Source organism: Glandiceps talaboti, chromosome 23 (assembly GCF_964340395.1).
Source record: "Glandiceps talaboti chromosome 23, keGlaTala1.1, whole genome shotgun sequence".
Taxonomy (NCBI): Eukaryota; Metazoa; Hemichordata; class Enteropneusta; family Spengelidae; genus Glandiceps; species Glandiceps talaboti.
The window spans coordinates 15,679,721-15,700,129 of NC_135571.1; the positions used below are offsets into that span (position 1 = coordinate 15,679,721).

At 34.9% G+C, this 20,409-nt stretch overlaps 1 protein-coding gene across 2 annotated transcripts in view; it reads right to left on the bottom strand.

Moving 5' to 3' along the window:
* The window catches only part of LOC144452815 (uncharacterized), a 123,987-nt gene that overhangs the window by 90,052 nt on the left and 13,526 nt on the right, over positions 1-20,409 (bottom strand). For both annotated transcript variants that reach the window (XM_078143977.1, XM_078143976.1), the window contains exon 3: positions 611-695. In XM_078143977.1, the coding sequence (XP_078000103.1) occupies positions 611-695 (85 nt within the window). The remainder of the gene's footprint in view (positions 1-610; positions 696-20,409) is intronic.

Genomic DNA, 20,409 nt, shown 5'->3' on the forward strand with positions numbered 1-20,409 from the left:
TGTGAAGGTGTTGGTTGTTATTGTGTGAGATATTGGGTGCGGACAAGTAGGTGTTGTTTCATGTTGGGCTTTGGTGTTCCGTCAGTTAACAGGTTTAGTTTAGGTGATAGATGCTCTATTGAAGTTGGACAAATAAAACTTATTCTTGTGTCGGCATTTAGATATCAACTCAGTTCTTTTGTTTAGTGTGGAGTTTTTGTCTGCTTTAATAATGGTTAGTTTTTCGGTTAAACACAGGTTGCATCGTTTTGTTTTATTGGTGTATGCTCAAGGGCTGTCTTGCTGATGGACCGGGATACGGAAAAAGGCTCCTTGTTTCTTTTCTGTTTCCAAATGTGTTTTGATAGTTCTGTGCTGTTTTCGTGTTTTTCATGTTTGAATGACTGTTTGTGGTTGGCATATCTCTGTTTGAAGTTGTCTGTTAGAACAACTTCAAACAGAGATATGCCAACCACATAATTATATATATATAGTTAAGAGATTAATTACTTATTGTATGTATCTGTAAACACTTTCAAATTTGTGTAAGTACCAAACAAACAAACAAATAAACAAACAAACAAACAAACAAACAAACAAACACAAATATAAAGCTGATAGGTTTACTTACTGTATGTATCTGTACACACTTTCAAATGTGTGTAAGTACCAAACACATGCTGCAAATCTTCTATCACTTTACTTTCATTTTTGTACTGGCAATAGACAATACAATATTACAAATGAAAAATTGACCCAAATCACACATCTGTGATGCAATCATTTTGTACTGGCAATAGACAATACAATATTACAAACAAGCCATTGAGAATGACACAGTCCCCGCTATGATTGGGTTTTAAGGAACTGGCAGTTTATGTTGTCATTTTCTTGATATCACTACTCTGATCATGCAACAACACTTGTGAAGCTAAATCAAACAGACTTAGATATGTTGTGTCTGCTCGTTGGACATGGAACAAGCCTACTTTTCAAGATGACATGATGGAATAAACCATTCAACAATAAAGGATGGGTCGGGTATGGGGGGGGGGGACCTGTTCAAGCATGTCTGAGTTATGGCTTTGGACATGGAAAATTTGCAAATAAAATGGCTGCCAGGCGGCCATATTGGATCGTATCACAACAACAATGAATATGCACATGTATGTCATAGAACACTGTCCTAATACCAACTTTGAATGAGATCTGTTAAAGCATGTCTGAGTTATGGCTTTAGACAGGGAAAATTTGCAAACAAAATGGCTGCTAGGCGGCCATATTGGATTGTATCATAAAACAAATTGACGTGCATATGTATGCCATTGTATGTTGCCCCTGTACCAAGTTTGAAGAAAATCAGTCCAGGCTGCATGCGGATGGATGGACGGATTGACGGACGGACGGACGGACGGATGGAAGGACGGACGGACGGACGGACGGACGGACGGACGGACGGACGGACACACGGACACACGGAACCCAATCCATAAGTCCCCGTCCCGGACTTCGTCCGGCAGGGACTAATTACAACACGTACAGTCATTGTAAATATTCACCATGGGAAAGGAGACGAAAAATAGTTGTTTCCACAACTAGTCGAGTCCGACCCCTTTTACAATGTTAAAGATTACTAAAACTCTGGGCCTGTTGATCATACGATATAAAGAGAAAGAGAATATACTATACATGGTTTTCAGAAACAGTTCGCAGTTCAAATACATGCGAAGAAATCAGCAAATAAACAAACAAATGAGAAAAAAGGGGGGGGAGAAAAGAATATACACGAAACTATACTAATGCAACATAAGCAAACTGTTGTCAAGTTGTGTATGACGGCTAGATATGCCTAGTCTTCTGAATGTAGATATTTTTTGAACTCCCATTTAAAATGACACCTGCTATTTACATTACGAATATTGATAGGAATGCTATTCCAAAGCTTAGCCCCAGCAAATGTGACGGTGAGCTGCCCGCTCCTATGGTTTGCTATCGGGATAGAAAGATCGTTTCTGGTGCTCTGGCGCGTAAGAAAAGGACGATTGATTGGAGTGAAGAAGTCCCGAAATGTGTCTGGTACTCTGGCATGCAAAACGTCATGTACAAATATTGCAAGTTGAAGTTTATGTTGTTTGTAGATGTCGAGAATATTTAACCTTTGGAATAATGGTGTAGAATGAGAGCACCAGTGACTATTTGTTACGACACGCACTATACGCTTTTGAATTAGAAATATGTCCTTGAGGTATGTGGCACATGTGTTGCCCCACACTTCAAGGCCATCGCTAATATGCGGTAAAACAAATACATTATATAACAGTAGTCAGTACCAGTACATATTCAGGAACGATGTCACGCAGTTTGTAAAACACACCTGTCATTCTACTTATTTTCTTTTTGACCTCTGCTACATGCTGCTTCCAAGACAAGGAATTGTCAATGGCAACCCCGACAAAGGGACAACTTTGAACTTCTTCTAAAGAGTCTCCCTTCAGTTCAAGAGCACCTGTCATTGACATACTTTTTCTAAGACTTCCTATTATAATTTGTCAACTTTCAAGGTAAAAAATTAAATCAAGTGATTGTAGGAGTGCGAATTTGACATTTAATTCTGAATACTATGTCAGATTTCCCATAGAAAAACAATGGCCGTGTTCTTTATGACAACTGAACTTTGCTCATATTCAACTTTTTCAAATGCACACCAAATTTCTGAAAATTCATAGAGACCAAAGGGGTTTTGTAAAAATCTCTTGGTTTTAGATTTGTCATTTTTTAAATTCTTTTCTGGAAAATGATGTGCTTATGCTATGTTGTTAAAACTCATTAAGACCAGATTTAAACTCAGGGCTCGAAATTCGCGGTAGTCCCGCATCCACAGACTACCAATGTTTGTCTCTGGGCTACCAAATTATGTGAGTGGTAGCCCAATTGGGCTACTAAGTTTTGAATGAAACTGTGACACCCTGACTCCGACACCTTCCCGGGTCAGGGGCCTCCGAGGTCGCAGTCCTGTGGGACGTGTTCTCGCCAAAATTAGCGTCAAAATCTGTGCGTCTTTTCCAAATTTGCATCCACACTACATGTATATCAAATGTACACGAAATACATGTACACTGTACACGTCATTCTTCCGTTCATCGTATACACAGCTTGTACTTCCAAAATGTCACAACAAAACATTTATATGCAACAATATTCTGTATAGCGATTTAATGTTATCTTTCTGTACTTTCAATTTCCCATGGTAATCACTCTCTGGAAATATGCTCTTCGGCCCGGGCCCTTTCGGCTCTTCTCGGAGTCGGAGTACAGTACACTCTCGGTACAGCACTGCAGTAACTAAATTCCATCACATGAATGACAGCTTTAACTTTCAACTTGACAGAGACACAGTTGTAATGGTGTTTGATAAAATTTTATTCTAATGAGAACTGTTAACTTGGTATACACCTACAGATTCGTTTATTCTTGAACGATGCCTAAAACATTCCGTGTGTAAACCACGCTCACGCAACCCCTGAGAGCATGCAGTGGTGAATGGTAAATTCACGTAATGCATTCGATCTAGTAGTAGTAGCAAAGTTCAAAAGAAAGTTGAAGTTTTAGTGAGAATGAAATGGTGACATGATGATTTGAATTTATATGAGTGAAGTTTTCAGCATGGACTGTCTGCTGATGTGGTCTTAGACTCTGTTTGATTATCCCTTCGCCCATGAATGGAAGGGGCTTTGCCGTAATGGCCGTCATGTATTGATACAAATCCTGTCTAACCCGTCTGTTAATAAGTAACCAATCACGTGGATAAATAATGATAACAGCACATAGTTTCTAAACTACCCAAGACGTAGTCTCCACATCAGGAAATGGCCATGGGGCTTATGAAACTGTTTAAACGTTTTCCATACGTTGAATCATATTCAAATTTTACAGGTCTCACTGCACCAAGAGATTTAGATAATAGTTACAAGTACGAACTGCGACTACATGGTTTTTCTTCATTGCAATGATAACCGTACGTTGTAACAGTAAGCCTCATACGGGGTCCCTCTTTATGACACGTCCCCAGAGACACATACATGCAAAAAATTGCGTTCCCAATGTCAAATATGGCATGAAATACACACAAATAACGTGTTAACGTGACTCTTAAGTTATTCAATCAATCATCGAATTCAATACATCATATAGTTACATATATACACAGACACCATTAATTTAGGAATGCATGGATATGGGCTACCAGTCATTGCTCCTGGGCTACCAATTTTTAAAGATGGTAGCCCACCTGGGCTACCAAGAAAAAAAACGAATTTCGAGCCCTGAAACTGAATGCCTCCCGTAAGGGAATCACTAATTATGCAAATAACTCATTAAACTAAAAAAACTATGGTAACAGGCTTTGTTTTTTGGACAAGCGTGCTTTCTTAGGTTAATGTATGTAAGAGTGTATGATACTGCTTAATTACTGAATATCGTTCATTATTCAAAATACTCATTAAAGGAAAAAGTTGTAGCAACAAACTTCATAGGACAGGTGCGTATTATTATGGTTGATGTACGTATCATATTATACAAACTTTGAAGCTTGCATTTTTAAGATACAACCTAGTTACCTAAAATCATTAATTATGCAAATTTTTCATTAAAACTAAGCTATATGAAAGATTTTATAGGACATATGTTATGGTTAACGTATGTACTAAATTGTATTGAAATTGAAGTATGCAGTCTTAAGCTATAGCCTAATTACCGAAACTCATTAATTATGCAAATTATTCATTAACACTGTAAGGTACATCAACTAACTTTATAGGACATATACAAATTGTTATGGTTAATGTATGTACTGAATTGTATTGAAATTGAAGAATGCAGTCGTAAGATATAGCCTAATTAGGGAGTGTACATTTTTAATTTCCAGGGGGAGGCCGGAGGATTTCTAATGAAGCAAGGGATTTTTATTGTTGGCCCCCCCTACAAAAACTGGTATAAATTATCTGGCCCCCCCTAAGACTTTTTGTTTTTATTTCATGGCCCCCCCTGAAACCACTAACAAAAATACGCACAGATGAAACACAGATACAGCAACACATAGATTTGCCAGCAGTTGCTACATGTATTAACTTATTCCATATTTATACTTACTTCAGAATTGAACCAGTGCACAAAGTTGTTGAATCATGGACACTCATAAAATCACAAATAAAGACTATTATTAGTTAAATTGGCTGACAGGATGTCTACTTACAACTGAGGGGTGACAATAGACTACTGGTCTGGCTACACTTTTTCTTGGATTTTTAGCCCATCACTGACATAAATAAATTAGCAAATAAATGAACAAATATATATATATATTACTTATTTATCACAGGTTTGGAAAAAATAGTGCAAAATTGCACCATGAGGAAACTTTTTTCCATGTGAACATATTCAAATTTTAGGATTAATTTGCAGTGGTTGGTCACACAATCATTTATTATTAATTTAAACACTTCATAAATTACACATTTTAGAAACATTTTTAATTGCAGTGCAAATGGAAAACATGTTATTTAAGATTGAAATACATATTAAGACCCTTCCTATATTATAGTATTCATATTATCTCTACGCAAAATATAAAACACTTCTGGACTATATTTCAAGAGACTTTAGTAAACTGATGCGCTGAGGGGGGGGGGGGGGCAGTACATGTATCACTTCAAAGGGTTGAATAATATTTTTATGAATGCATGGCTTGTTATGAATACATTCCTCACCCAGCACCTGTGAATAATTTTGTGTTTAATTCAAACTCACAAAAGCTATCATATAATACTTGAACCCTACCATGGTGATAGAATGAAAATTTATTGAAACCCATTACAATATTGGTGAGCTCTATATGGAATTTATTAGGGATTCATGTATACAAAATGGCTCAAAGTGCAGTTACTGTTCCACTACAGATTGGGTATCGCCATCTATGAACAGAATACCACATCCTATGCCAGATATGCACAACCCAGGTCATTATATGGATGTGTTTGAAACACCAAACACAAATCGAACTGTTGATGACTACCACAACCACATGCTAACTTAAAAAAGCTCTATGTTTCAAAACAATTAAATGATGAAGTTGCTATTTCTCGTTTTGCTGAGAAATATATTGTCAGTGTGAACAGTGTTAAAAACTACATTGAACTTTTGAGAAATTTGGAGAGGATGAAAAACATTAGATCCAGACATCGGTTAGAGGTACAGAAGAAAAGAGAAAACAAGAATTATAATGACTATGACAGGTTGCAGTTATTCATAAGTGGAACTCTAGAAAAACTGAACGTAAAAGAGCTACATAAATATCTAGACAAGCATAAATTGCCAAAATATAGAAAATTAAAAGGAGAAAAAGTACTAGACATAATATCAACGCACATACTTGGAACACCTGAATTTAGGTCAAGAAAAGTGACTGCAAATGAACTTCAAACTACAACTACAGACATCTGATCAGTGATACAAACAGTAGTGACTCTGAAAGTGAAAATGCTATAATAGGTGTTATAGACAGTGATGATTGTTTTTCTGATAACTCTGAAACTTCAAGCACGGCTGATATCTCAGTGATTGTGATGAAACAAGTCCTACACAATTTCATGGGAAAGTTACCTTGAGAAGTGGCAGAGTCGCCGGTCAATTTTTGTTTCACTGAATACAAATATTGTGATTTAATAGGTTTGTGCACTGTTTTATCATCAATCCATGTTAAATGCTACTTCTGTAGGACATTGTGCACAGTCAAGTGTTGGGTTTTGCCTATATTTTATTTTATATACATATCTGGCACTTGTCCATCCTGACATTCAGGTTTAGGTTGTTGTTTTTTGTGGCCCCCCCTAACAAATAGTGAAATTTTTGTTTAGCCCCCCCTAATTTTTCTTGAGAAAAATTGGTGGCCCCCCCTGAAAATCCTCCGCCCCCCCCCCCCCTGGAAGTTAAAACTGTACACTCCCTTACCAAGAATCATTAATTATGCAAAATTCATTAACACTGAAAGGTACACCAACAAGCTTTTACAGGACATATGCAATTGTTATGGTTAACGTGTGTACTGAATTATGTTGAATTGAAAGTATGTATTCTCAAGATATAGCCTAATTACCAAAAATAATTAATTATGCAAATTATTCATTAACGCTATAAGATACATCAACGAATTTTATAGGACAAATGTATGTTGTTATGTTTAACGAATAACAAAATAATATTGAAATTGAAGTATGCAGTCTTAAAGTGGCCATATGGATGAGTCCATGTTCACATCTCAATAAACGGCAAAACATTAAACAATGTGTAAATGCTTTCTTGAAATCTACGAACAGGATAGCTCCTGGTAGCTTTTCATTTTCCAAATATTCTATAATGTCAGATACAAGTCTTATATTATTCATAATACTCCTACCCTTTATAAAAGCTGTCTGATCCTCATGTATTATCGATGGAAGTACCTTAGCAATACGAGAGGCCATACATCTGCTTGCTGCTTTGTAGTCTGAATTTAGTAAAGAAATAGGGCGCCAATTTTGAATATTTAGCAAGTCTTTGCCTGGTTTAGGAAGGAGGGTAATAACTGCCTGCCTTTGGGTATTGGATAACTCCTCAATATCGTAAGCAAAATTTAGACTATCAACTAATGGGGTCCCAATTCTATCCCAAAAAGCCAAATAAAATTCAGGCGGCAAGCCATCACTGCCGGGCGTTTTGTTTTTAGGGGATGATTTCAATGCATTTAGTATTTCCTCGTTACTCAACTTCCCTTCACAAATTTCTGACTCAAATGTCGACAGATTGGGTATATTTGTTGGATCAAAAAAGGCATGGAAATCATTAGTTTCAACATTTAGATTTGTTGATTTGTATAACTGTTCATAAAATTGTTTCAGTTCAGACAGTATTTCATGGTGGTCAAGTATTTCTTTATCTTCTACTACTAATTTATTTATGGTTTTCTTATTAAAGTTTCGCTTCTCTAAATTAAAGTAATATTTGCTGCTTTTTTCACCATATTGGTACCATCGTACTCTTGACCTTACAGCTGCCCCTTGCACCTTATTCGTGGTTATATTTTCTAATTCGTGTTTAGTTTTCTCATATTCGGCTAAGATCTCCTCATTCATAGATTCATCTATCTGTTCTTCTAATTTATCAAGGCGTCTTTGCAATTGTTTTTTTTTCATCCCTCCTTTTCTTTTCTTTATTTTTACTAAATATAACTGATTTCTCTCGAATTTTATATTTCAGATATTCGAAAGTAATTTGGGGGTTGTAGCTTTGTATAAGACATTCCTCTATAGTTTCTTCGATGTTGGAATTCATCATTCGCATATAATCATTATCATTAAGTAGGCTTATATTAAATTTCCAAAACCCGGGACCCTTCTTTTTTGTGTTAGGAACATTAAAGTACAGAGTTATTGCACTATGGTCTGTTTTTACACTTCCAATAATCTCTGCCTTTTTCATTTCTCTCACTATACAATTTGACACTAAATAATAATCTAACCTTGAGTAGCTTTCCTTCCTTCGCCATGTATACCTATTGATTCCTGGGTTCAAAATTCTGTAAATATCTTTGAGTTGAAAAAAATCCATCAACTGATGAAGTACATCTCTAGATCTACTCTTATTTTCCTTCACGGATCATTTCCTATCGATGTATTTAGTTTAAACTTTATGCTAAAAAAAACCTGTGAATTAATGGTCTAAAGTGGGATATTGACTTTTGGTCAAAGTGAGTCTAAAATTGGGCCTATGACGACACACCCCTATCAGAGATGGCCACTGGTTCTGCCCCGGGAGAAATATTGGTAAAAGTCAAACTAGTCGTAAACATGTGAAGTCACAGTCAGTTACACTGGCATATAGAAATAAATAAAGTAGGTTCGAACAAACTCTATAGATATATTCCTGGCGATATTTCACACTGATCTATGTTTTGTCATTGCATAGAACTACTAATAGCATATACGAATATTTAGACTTTTGGTGACAGGGCGCACTCCACAGTATAATGGCATACGTTCGATTTGAAGTATTAAAAGTTCAATTATTTAAGTGTGAAGTGTGCATAATTAGTAAGAAATAAAATAATACATATTTATATTCATATACAGAGGAGTAACCAAACTCTAAACTGTTACAACTTGACCTTGAATGAGAAATGTCGCAAAATTAATTGAGTATTAAAACTTCAACTTCAGTGATATTCAACTAAAGTTCTCCCACACATTTTCATTATGATATAATATTACACCCCTTAACTTTTTCATTTTCCTGACATGCAATTTTGAAATTACTTTTATTATAGTTTAGACTCTCACAAATTGAATGCAGTATGTACAGATAAAACTGTGAAAGTGCGCCCTCAAACGTCCGCCAGCATAGCAAATATGAGCAGGCATAGCAAATATATGCTCAAACGGATACATTTTATTGACAATAGGACCAACAGGCACCATTCCTCTAAATTGTCTCTCACACAATGCTTTATTATTATATATTATTTTAACCTGTCCACTTGTAATAATAATAATAATAATAATAATAATAATAATAATAAAAATACCGCCAATGGTGTTGTAGCACAACTGTACAGTTTTTAAAAATGCTAACATGCTAACAATAAGTGTTCATTGGGTGAATGACTATCCAGTTGCCTATCCAACCATGTTGCTATATTTACGATATATGCTATCATTTGGCTGTTGCTATGGGCATGGTCATGTTGTTAGATATATTCGCATACATTTTTGTATGTTTTTGTTCACTTGTGGATGAATTCCTGATATTATCTTTGCAATATATGTGATCATTTGGCTGTTGCCATGGGCGTGGTCTTGTTGCTAGGCATATTTACATACATTTTTTGAATGTTTATTCATTTGTCTTTCTATTCCTGTTGCTATCTTTGCAATATATGTGATTATTTGACTGTTGCTATGGGCGTGGTCTTGTTGCTAGGCAAATTTACATACATTTTTTGAATTTTTAATCAATTGTCTATTAATCCCTGTTGTTATCTTCGCAATATATGTGATTATTTGGCTGTTGTTATGGGCGTGGTCTTGTTACTAGGCAGATTTGCATACATTTTTTTGAATGTTTATTCATTTGTCTTTCTATTCCTGTTGTCATCTTTGCAATATGTGTGATTATTTGGCTGTTGCTATGGGCGTGGTCTTGTTGTTAGGCAAATTTACATACATTTTTTGAATGTTTATTCAATTGTTTATCAATCTTTGTGAAATACATGACCGTTTGGCTGTTGGTATGGGCGTGGTCATGGTTGCTAGGGTATTTGCATACATTTTTTGAATGTTTACTCATTTGCCTACCAGATGAGGTTGTTATTTGACCAAAATACACTGCCATTTGGTTGTTGCTAAGGGCGTGGTCATGGTCGCTAGGGCCAATTTTGTCAAAATGTTTTGAAGAAAATGTGCAGAATAACACTTTCTGAAACATCTCACCAAGTTTCAGACTCAGTGACCAAGTACTTTTTGAGATATAAGTTTTTAACCAAAAATGAACATTTTTACACCTAATTTGCATATCACTCATGGAATCATTGTATGCTTAATATTTCTTCATCCATACATCCCTAGATGCATCCCCATTAAATTTCAGCCCAATCTGCTCAGTAGTTTTGGAATTATAGATTTCCAACCAAAAAGACACATTTTTAGCCCTAATTTGCATATCACTGATGGAATCATCATGTCATGAACGAATCTTACTTTCTACCCCGTTAAGAATGTTCGCACCAAATTTCACACCAATCTGCCCAGTAGTTTCTGAGTTTAAGTTTTTTGACCAAAAATCACATTTTTTGACCCAAATCACACATCTGTGATGCGATCATTTTGATTTGAACAATTTCCCAACTAGACACCCAAGGTAATGGACCCACCAAATATCATGGCGATCGGTTCAGCGGTTTTTGACTTTAAGTTGTTTACACACACACACACATCCACAAACACACGCACGCACGCACACACACACACACAGATAGACAGACAGACAGACGCCGGGCGATCCCTATAGCACTACTGAACCTCAGTTCAGTTGTGCTAATAATAATAATAATAGAAATTTATATAACAGCTAATATCCACAGAGACAGTGATCAGCACGCCACTTAAAATACAAAACACTCATAAAAAGTACAAAATCTAAAACGGTGACATCTAAAAGAAGGCAAGATTAAAAAGATGTGTTTTCAGCATACGTTTAAAAACATTAAAATTATTACAATGACGGATTTGGAGAGGGACAGCATTCCATAAAACTGGTGAAGCAACACTGAAAGCCCTGTCACCATGTTTTTTTTATCCGGGTTGTAACGGTACTAAGTTTACAAGCGACCTATCGGTCAGAATAGCTCCGCTGTTTTTTTTTTACTTTAATTTTTTATTTTGGTGACATGTAGAAGTAGTTCAGGTCTTCAGCTCTTCACTATGCAGTTTTGTTTTAGCGATGCAATAAAGTGGTTAGTGGTTTCATATGATGTCTCACTATAAAACACATTTTACACAGAAGTTGGTAATGTATTGTACTTTTATACCATAGTCACCATTTTATAACAATAATCTACTGTTATGAAAAATTGCACAAAATCTCAGAAAAAAATGACTGGGAAATGCACACAAGAAAAAGAAAAAAAGAGGATTTTGAGGTTGGCTATAAATAATTCCAGTGTCTTACAGCTGTAACCCTGGAAAATTTTAATGATGAATGAAATAAACTAGGGATCTAAAATAATTTTGAGGCAATTTGAATTTGAATTTTCTAACAAATTTACAAAGTCAACAACATTCAACTTGTACTAGTTGTGGTAGATATATATAGGGAAGAAATGTATTAATCGCCATCTTAGTTTCCGTACGACGACAATCTCAAGTACCCGGAAGAGAGTCATTCTCAGCCATACGTTACAGTGGTAACACTCGTTCATGTTCGGTTACCTTTCACAAAGAAAACACAACGAAATGGTTGAAATGATCTTTTTTTAATTTCTTTTCATCACAACAACAAAATCTGTGTGATCAAAAGTGTTGTAAACTAAACCAGAAAGAATTATCGGACTGGCTAAACTTCCCGATGAACTGGAAGGTCCTACTACCTTCCAAGTAAGCCTCGATAGTACTATAGTACGTGAGAAAATCGTCTCAAACTAGCGATACAACTTTCAAAATATAACTTGACATGTCTTCATTTGTTAGAGTTATACAATTCATCAAGACGGGTTTTCACTCGAAAACAACAATTCTGTGAATAATGACACTCTGAACGCAGCGATTTCTCGGACGATGTTACCACTGTAACGTATGGCTGACAACGACTTGCTTCCGGGTTAGTCCCTCGTGCATACGGGTGGATTGTCGGCGATTAATACATACATGTACATCGTCTGATATTTTAATTCACAGTGTTTCTTGTGACCGGCGCCTGTCAGCAGACTCTGCCATTTTTTTCATCATTCCATTGTATTTAAACCTTGTACTTGACATTTCGCAATATTTATAATTCTCAACAAAATACCTCAACATGCCTCACTTCGCTCGTACTCAAAGCAGCCCCGCGCGTAGTCCTGCTTGCATACGGAGGAATTCGGGACTCGATTCTGACAATTGTCCCTCCCCTCCGGTGTTTAGAGTCAAGTCAGTAATATAGACTCGTGCACCCGAGGACTACCCCGCGCGGTATGATCACTGACACTGATGACATGATGAGAGAGAACCTTTACATGGATTTACATGTAAAACGGGGAAAGATACGCAAAACATAATGCAAAGTCTGAAGCCAAATTAAAGTTGTAATTATTTTAATTATTTTTACTTGCCAAATATTTGCATTTTGGAAAGGCAAGACACGTTCATGTCGTTTAACTTTACATGTGAACTGTCGGCCATATTTAAACTTCAACCGCATGCCTGGCATGCCCTTCCTTACGCAAGTTGTCTGAATTCTGGTTCACTGTCATTCCAAATTGCACGAAGATATAGAATTAACCACAAGTTACATGTTATCTGAAAACATCACACTTTTATAGTGGGTCTGAAGTGTGATTTTAGTGAGTACCAAGAACGTCCTGTGTTGATACTCAAGATACTTGCTGTGGAAAATCGCTCGGTCGAATGAGGTCACCTTCAGCTTCTGGTCGAATCAGGATAGAGTATGCAAATGAGGATGTTGCGGACTGGCTGATTATGTAGAAGGGTGCAGAATTGGATTTGAAGTTTACAACCCTGTTTCGAACAAACGCTTGTCATTTGGGCGCCCAATGCGTAGAATTATGACTATAGCACATATTACATTGCTTGTTTGACGTCAATAGTGTCTTTTGAAAAGTGGCAGTTTACTTAAAGTCTCGTCGACTGATTTCCAATATGGCGTCGGTCATTATGCTCATTAACATATTCATTTTTTTTTCAAATTACAAAAAAAAATCATAAAAAATAAAAATGAGGATGTGCTGACTTGAAATTAACAAATCTGAGTAAGCTACCCCCTGCGCATCAACACGCCAGATATCAAAGCAATCTAATAAAAGGTTTTCAAGGAGTTGATGAAAATGACATTTTATGAAAAAAAATCATAAAAAATTGAAAATGGCACAGATCAACTTGGCATGAACAAATCTGAATAGCCTCCCCCCAGGGAACATGCACACCAAATATCGAAGAATTCCGACTGTCACTTTCGGAATAGATAGTAAAAATATAAAAGTTTGACGGACACCTATGATTCACTCTACTCTCTATACCTCAATACCCACCTATACCTAAAGCTACGCTTTCAGCTTTCGCTGACAGCGGAGCTAAAAATGGTCAGCAGAACGTAGACTCTGCCCCGGGACATAGAGACTGACTAACTCACTAAGATATGGAGGACCTGAACCATGAAGACATTTAAAAGTGATGACTAAGATTTTATAAATAATGCGTTGACGTACTGGCAACCAATGTAATTCACAAGAGCAATACAGCGAATATGAAACAAGGAAGAATGACAAATCTGACTAACATCAGGCTTCATTGTGAGATAAGAGTCAAGGATAGCTCCAAGGCTCTTTGCCTGACACTTGGCAGAAATCAATACGTCACTAATATGAATATTTTGTGTGCCATTGTAAGCAGGGTCATAATTTCCAGAAAAAATAACACATTCTGTTTTATTATCATTAAGGCAAAGGAAATTTTAAGACATTCAAGCTCTTTGTTCATACAGGAAACCCAGACATGAAATTCCCTCTGTCGGACCTCAGACCACTAAAAAGACATTTTGAGGCCGCACACACTACTTGAAATGCGTCAAATTTTTCCAAATTTTCTGACGTTGATTGACGTTCTAGGCGGTTCAGGGTCACCTGTTTGCTTGTACTAAAAGGTACGTATATTGAACTATATATTTATGAATTTTTGTCTAGTTTTGATTTAAATAATTTGAGAAAGCAAATGAATTTGAGAGCCATGAAAATTCACTTCAGGGTGACATGCCTCGTGAAATTCTTGAACTGACTGTTAACAAGGATTTCACCATAAACGAGTTGGATAGAATCAAAATATTGACCTGTATCATGCTTACTATGAAGTATGTAAACTTTCCTGTGCATACTAGCAATGTTACGAAGGTTTGAATTTTGTTTATTTTTTGCATCGGAGATGCCATTTTCAATTGAAAATATGGCGGGAACATCCAGTGTGTACTATATACTGTGAAATAATAACGAACGCCAACCAGCTTTTCCATATTCAGCATAGTCAACAACTGACCTTAAACAAACTTTTCGTCAACTAATCTTTACCTAGTGCTTCAAAAATCATAAATGTAAGGCCAAAATATTTGCATAACTCATAAATTGTTCAGTTGTGTTTAATAATTTGACCTGATCCCATCGTGTCACCTCACATGCTATATTATTTTTTGATTTGTCGCAAGACTACAATGCACTATAATCAACTGTGATGTATACAGCTTCCTTATACATGTAATAATAGGCTTTCACTTCCAACTGGAAATTGTGGAATTTGAAGTTAGGAATTCTACAAGATGAATAAAATCTGTTCTGTGTGGACTTCTATTTGTCATTTGAGACATAGCGGTGTGGGTGTCAACTTAGTTTTATTTTCCTGTCTTCATAAGTTAATCTTTCGCACTTACATTGGTCTGAAATTACACAGTTACATCTCTTATATGACGGTACATTGACTTAGTAGGTTTATTGGCTTAGTAGGTTTATTGGCTTACACGGTACATTGACTTAGTAGGTTTATTGACTTAGTAGGTTTATTGGCTTAGTAGGTTTATTGGCTTACTAGGTACATTGGCTTAGTAGGTTTATTGACTTAGTAGGTTTATTGGCTTAGTAGGTTTATTGGCTTACTAGGTACATTGACTTAGTAGGTTTATTGACTTAGTAGGTTTATTGGCTTAGTAGGTTTATTGGCTTAGTAGGTTTATTGGCTTACTAGGTATATTAGCTTAGTAGGTTTATTGGCTTAGTAGGTTTATTGGCTTAGTAGGTACATTGACTTAGTAGGTTTATTGGCTTAGTAGGTTTATTGGCTTAGTAGGTTTATTGGCTTACTAGGTATATTAGCTTAGTAGGTTTATTGGCTTAGTAGGTTTATTGGCTTAGGTTTATTGGCTTACTAGGTACATTGGCTTAGTAGGTTTATTGGCTTAGTAGGTTTATTGGCTTAGTAGGTTTATTGACTTAGTAGGTTTATTGGCTTACTAGGTACATTGACTTAGTAGGTTTATTGGCTTAGTAGGTTTATTGGCTTAGTAGGTTTATTGGCTTAGTAGGTTTATTGGCTTAGTAGGTTTATTGGCTTACTAGGTACATTGGCTTAGTAGGTTTATTGGCTTAGTAGGTTTATTGACTTAGTAGGTTTATTGGCTTAGTAGGTTTATTGACTTAGTAGGTTTATTGGCTTAGTAGGTATATTGGCTTAGTAGGTTTATTGACTTAGTAGGTTTATTGACTTAGTAGGTTTATTGGCTTAGTAGGTTTATTGACTTACTAGGTATATTGGCTTAGTAGGTTTATTGACTTACTAGGTATATTGGCTTAGTAGGTTTATTGACTTAGTAGGTATATTGACTTACTAGGTTTATTGGCTTAGTAGGTTTATTGACTTACGAGGTACATTGGCTTAGTAGGTTTATTGGCTTACTAGGTTTATTGGCTTAGTAGGTTTATTGACTTACTAGGTTTATTGGCTTAGTAGGTTTATTGGCTTAGTAGGTTTATTGACTTAGTAGGTTTATTGGCTTAGTAGGTTTATTGTCTTACTAGGTATATTGGCTTAGTAGGTTTATTGACTTAGTAGGTTTATTGACTTAGTAGGTTTATTGGCTTAGTAGGTTTATTGGCTTAGTAGGTTTATTGTCTTACTAGGTATATTGGCTTAGTAGGTTTATTGACTTAGTAGGTATATTGGCTTAGTAGGTTTATTGACTTAGTAGGTTTATTGGCTTAGTAGGTTTATTGACTTAGTAGGTTTATTGGCTTAGTAGGTTTATTGGCTTAGTAGGTTTATTGGCTTACTATTGGCTTACACGGTATATTGGCTTACACGGTATATTAGCTTACTAGGCATATTAGCTTACTTGGAATATTAGCTTACTTGGTATATTAGCTTACATGGTATATTAGCTTACTAGGTATATTAGCTTACACGGTATAATATTAGCTTACTTGGTATATTAGCTTACACGGTATATTGGCTTACTTGGTATATTGGCTTACACGGTATATTAGCTTACACGGTATATTGGCTTACTTGGTATATTGGCTTACTTGGTATATTGGCTTACACGGTATATTGGCTTACTTGGTATATTGGCTTACTAGGTATATTAGCTTACACGGTATATTGGCTTACACGGTATATTGGCTTACTTGGTATATTGGCTTACTTGGTATATTGGCTTACACGGTATATTGGCTTACACGGTATATTGGCTTACTTGGTATATTAGCTTACTTGGTATATTGGCTTACACGGTATATTGGCTTACTTGGTATATTGGCTTACACGGTATATTGGCTTACTTGGTATATTGGCTTACTTGGTATATTGGCTTACTTGGTATATTGGCTTACTTGGTATATTGGCTTACTAGGTATATTAGCTTACTAGGTATACCAGTATAGTAAAAGTATATGCTGGTTAGACAGATTATCATTTCACCTTAGCTTGTTTACTTTGCAGTAATATCTGAAAGAATTATCAATGAATTTACATGAAACTTAGTAGAAAGATTACTAATGTTACAAGGACCAAAGTAAATGTTTATGTGTCTGATGGGATTTTGGTTACATTGTATGGTATGGTGCCAACAAGTCTTGAAGACTATAAACAATGTAGCAGTAATAGAGAGACCTCTTTCTAGAAACAATTTGGACCAGCTGTCCATGATACATCTTGCTTTAGTCTATCAAGAAAACATACATCCATGCATCATGTTGTTGTTTTTTTGGAATCTGATTTTTGGCATTTGTAAACTGTACTCATTTGTTTTTTCCTTCTCATGTTTTATGTACAATTTATGATAGTGTAGTGTATAGTGCCTTGAGATGGATTTTTACATGGAAGGCGTTTTTAAAGAAAGAAATATCATTATTATTATTATCACTTGTCAATAATAAATTGCATGATTTTTAGGTTAGGTAATCGAATCAACTGCAAACTTTTCCATGATTTTATTTGAAAATAGTTCTATGACAAAAATAAACAAATACTAGTGCTACTGGAGGAAATATAGTAGATGTAAAAGTGGAAGTAAAAGAAAAATATTGACATGCACAAGAGTACGGAGGATTATAGTGACACTTGGGATTTTTTTTATTTTATCCAACAAAATTTGTATTTTTATCAAAATTTGTATTTTTTATCCAACAAAATTTGTATTTTTTATCAAAATTTGTATTTTTTATCCAACAAAATTTGTATTTTTTATCCAACAAAATTTGTATTTTTTTATCCAACAAAATTTGTATTTTTTTATCCAACAAAATTTTTATTTTTTATCCAACAAAATTTGTATTTTTTATCCAACAAAATTTGTATTTTTTTATCCAACAAAATTTGTATTTTTTATCCAACAAAATTTGTATTTTTTTATCCAACAAAATTTGTATTTTTTTATCCAACAAAATTTGTATTTTTTTATCCAACAAAATTTGTATTTTTTTATCCAACAAAATTTGTATTTTTTTATCCAACAAAATTTGTATTTTTTATCCAACAAAATTTGTATTTTTTTATCCAACAAAATTTGTATTTTTTATCCAACAAAATTTGTATTTTTTATCAAAATTTGTATTTTTTATCCAACAAAATTTGTATTTTTTTATCCAACAAAATTTGTATTTTTTATCAAAATTTGTATTTTTTATCAAAATTTGTATTTTTTATCCAACAAAATTTGTATTTTTTATCAAAATTTGTATTTTTTAACCAACAAAATTTGTATTTTTTTATCCAACAAAATTTGTATTTAGCAACCAATTGCAACAATGTATCATCCGACACTCGAGCTACAAAAGTGAGCCACCAACGTTCATGTTGGCACATTACATATATATATAAAAGACTGTGTTTTTTAGTTTTGTTTTTAAATTCTATTTTCATTTTGTTATTTTCTATTATCCACAATCTTAGTTTTATTGTGCCATGATGCCCATGGTTCACTAGTACTCCAAATTGCAGAACAATATCGAATTCTCGCTACCTGCAATACAATTCTACACATCACTGTGGAGTCGAATGGAACGAAGTCACGCGACAACACGTTCTAATGTCGACAACTACACTTCCGGTCGGCTATGCTAATACACAGGAACGTTTCTTTCCCATTTTCACTTGTAGACATCTCTTGCAATTTTGCTCTGGAAAGATACTGTACATATTTAAATTTCCCACCTCCATAATTATATGAGCTTAAAACTTGCGTTTATCTTATTTGTTACAAATTAAACTGTTTGGATGAAACATTAACGTGTATTGACATTGGCAACCAGAAGTGTAGGTGTCGACAAATGCAAGGGCGGTCGCGAGACTGCGTTCCATTTGACTCCTTAGCGATGCATAGAATTGTATTGCAGATAGCGAGAATTAAACACAAGTTACATGTTATCTGAAAACATTGAACCTTTATATTGGGTCTGAAGTGTGATTTTAGTGAGAACCAAGAACTCTCGCATTCTTGATTGCTGTGGAAAATCACCTGGTCAAACGAGGCCAACTTCAACTTCAACCAACTGGGTACCAGACATACACTGGGTATATATGTACCAGACATACACTGGGTATATATGTACCACTACCACACATACACTGGGTATATATGTACCAGATATACACTGGGTATATATGTACATGTACCACACATACACTGGGTATATGTGTACAGTACATACACTGGGTACATGTATATAAAATTATGTACTGTACATACGTACACTGGGTATATATATGTACCACACATACACTAGGTATATATGTACTCTACATACACTGGGTATATAAATATTATGTACTCTACGTACAATAGGTATATACACTACCGACAGAAAGTATTGTCGAACTGTGTCGACATCATAATATACATGGGTAAACATATGGAAAGCCACAACTGACTTAAGTGTGCAATTACTATTATTGTATGTGCAAACACTGTGTTATCATGTGCATTCAATAGTTTATTATGTACTTACCTTAAGTTATTATGTGCATACTGTATTATTCAATGTACTGTTACTATTATTGTATGTGCAAACACTATGTTATTATGTGCATTTGATAGTTTATTATGTACAGTTACTATTATTGTATGTGCAAACACTATGTCATTATGTGCATTAAATAGTTTATTATGTACAGTTATTATTATTTTATTGGCTAACGCTATGTTATTAGTAGAAGAATTAGCAGTTAGTATGAAAGACGTCTGTCTACGTTAAATTACAACTTTAAATTATAGAACAGTTCCAAAATCAACTCTGATCAGTACTAACCCTGCTTTTCTTTGAATCAGTCAATTCCTCTAAGTTCTCAGGGAAGATATTATTTTTTATATTTCGTTATATTTGTTGTTCCTCAATTTTCAATGTCAACTTGAGAAAGATTTATTTGTACATCTTTATAAGAGATTTATATTGAATGAAAAATATATTGATTTTAACACTAGTTTATTGACTCCTGTCTTCTTTTTTAAATTGTCTTAATTTACAGAAGCCAAATAGTCCCCTTCAGATATTGACTGTGTCATTGAGATATTGCAACAAAAATCCTGAAATATGTTTTCTTGGGTCAGAAAAGGAAATGAAAACTTTGTGTGCACTTGAATGGGTATAAAGCAGAGCTA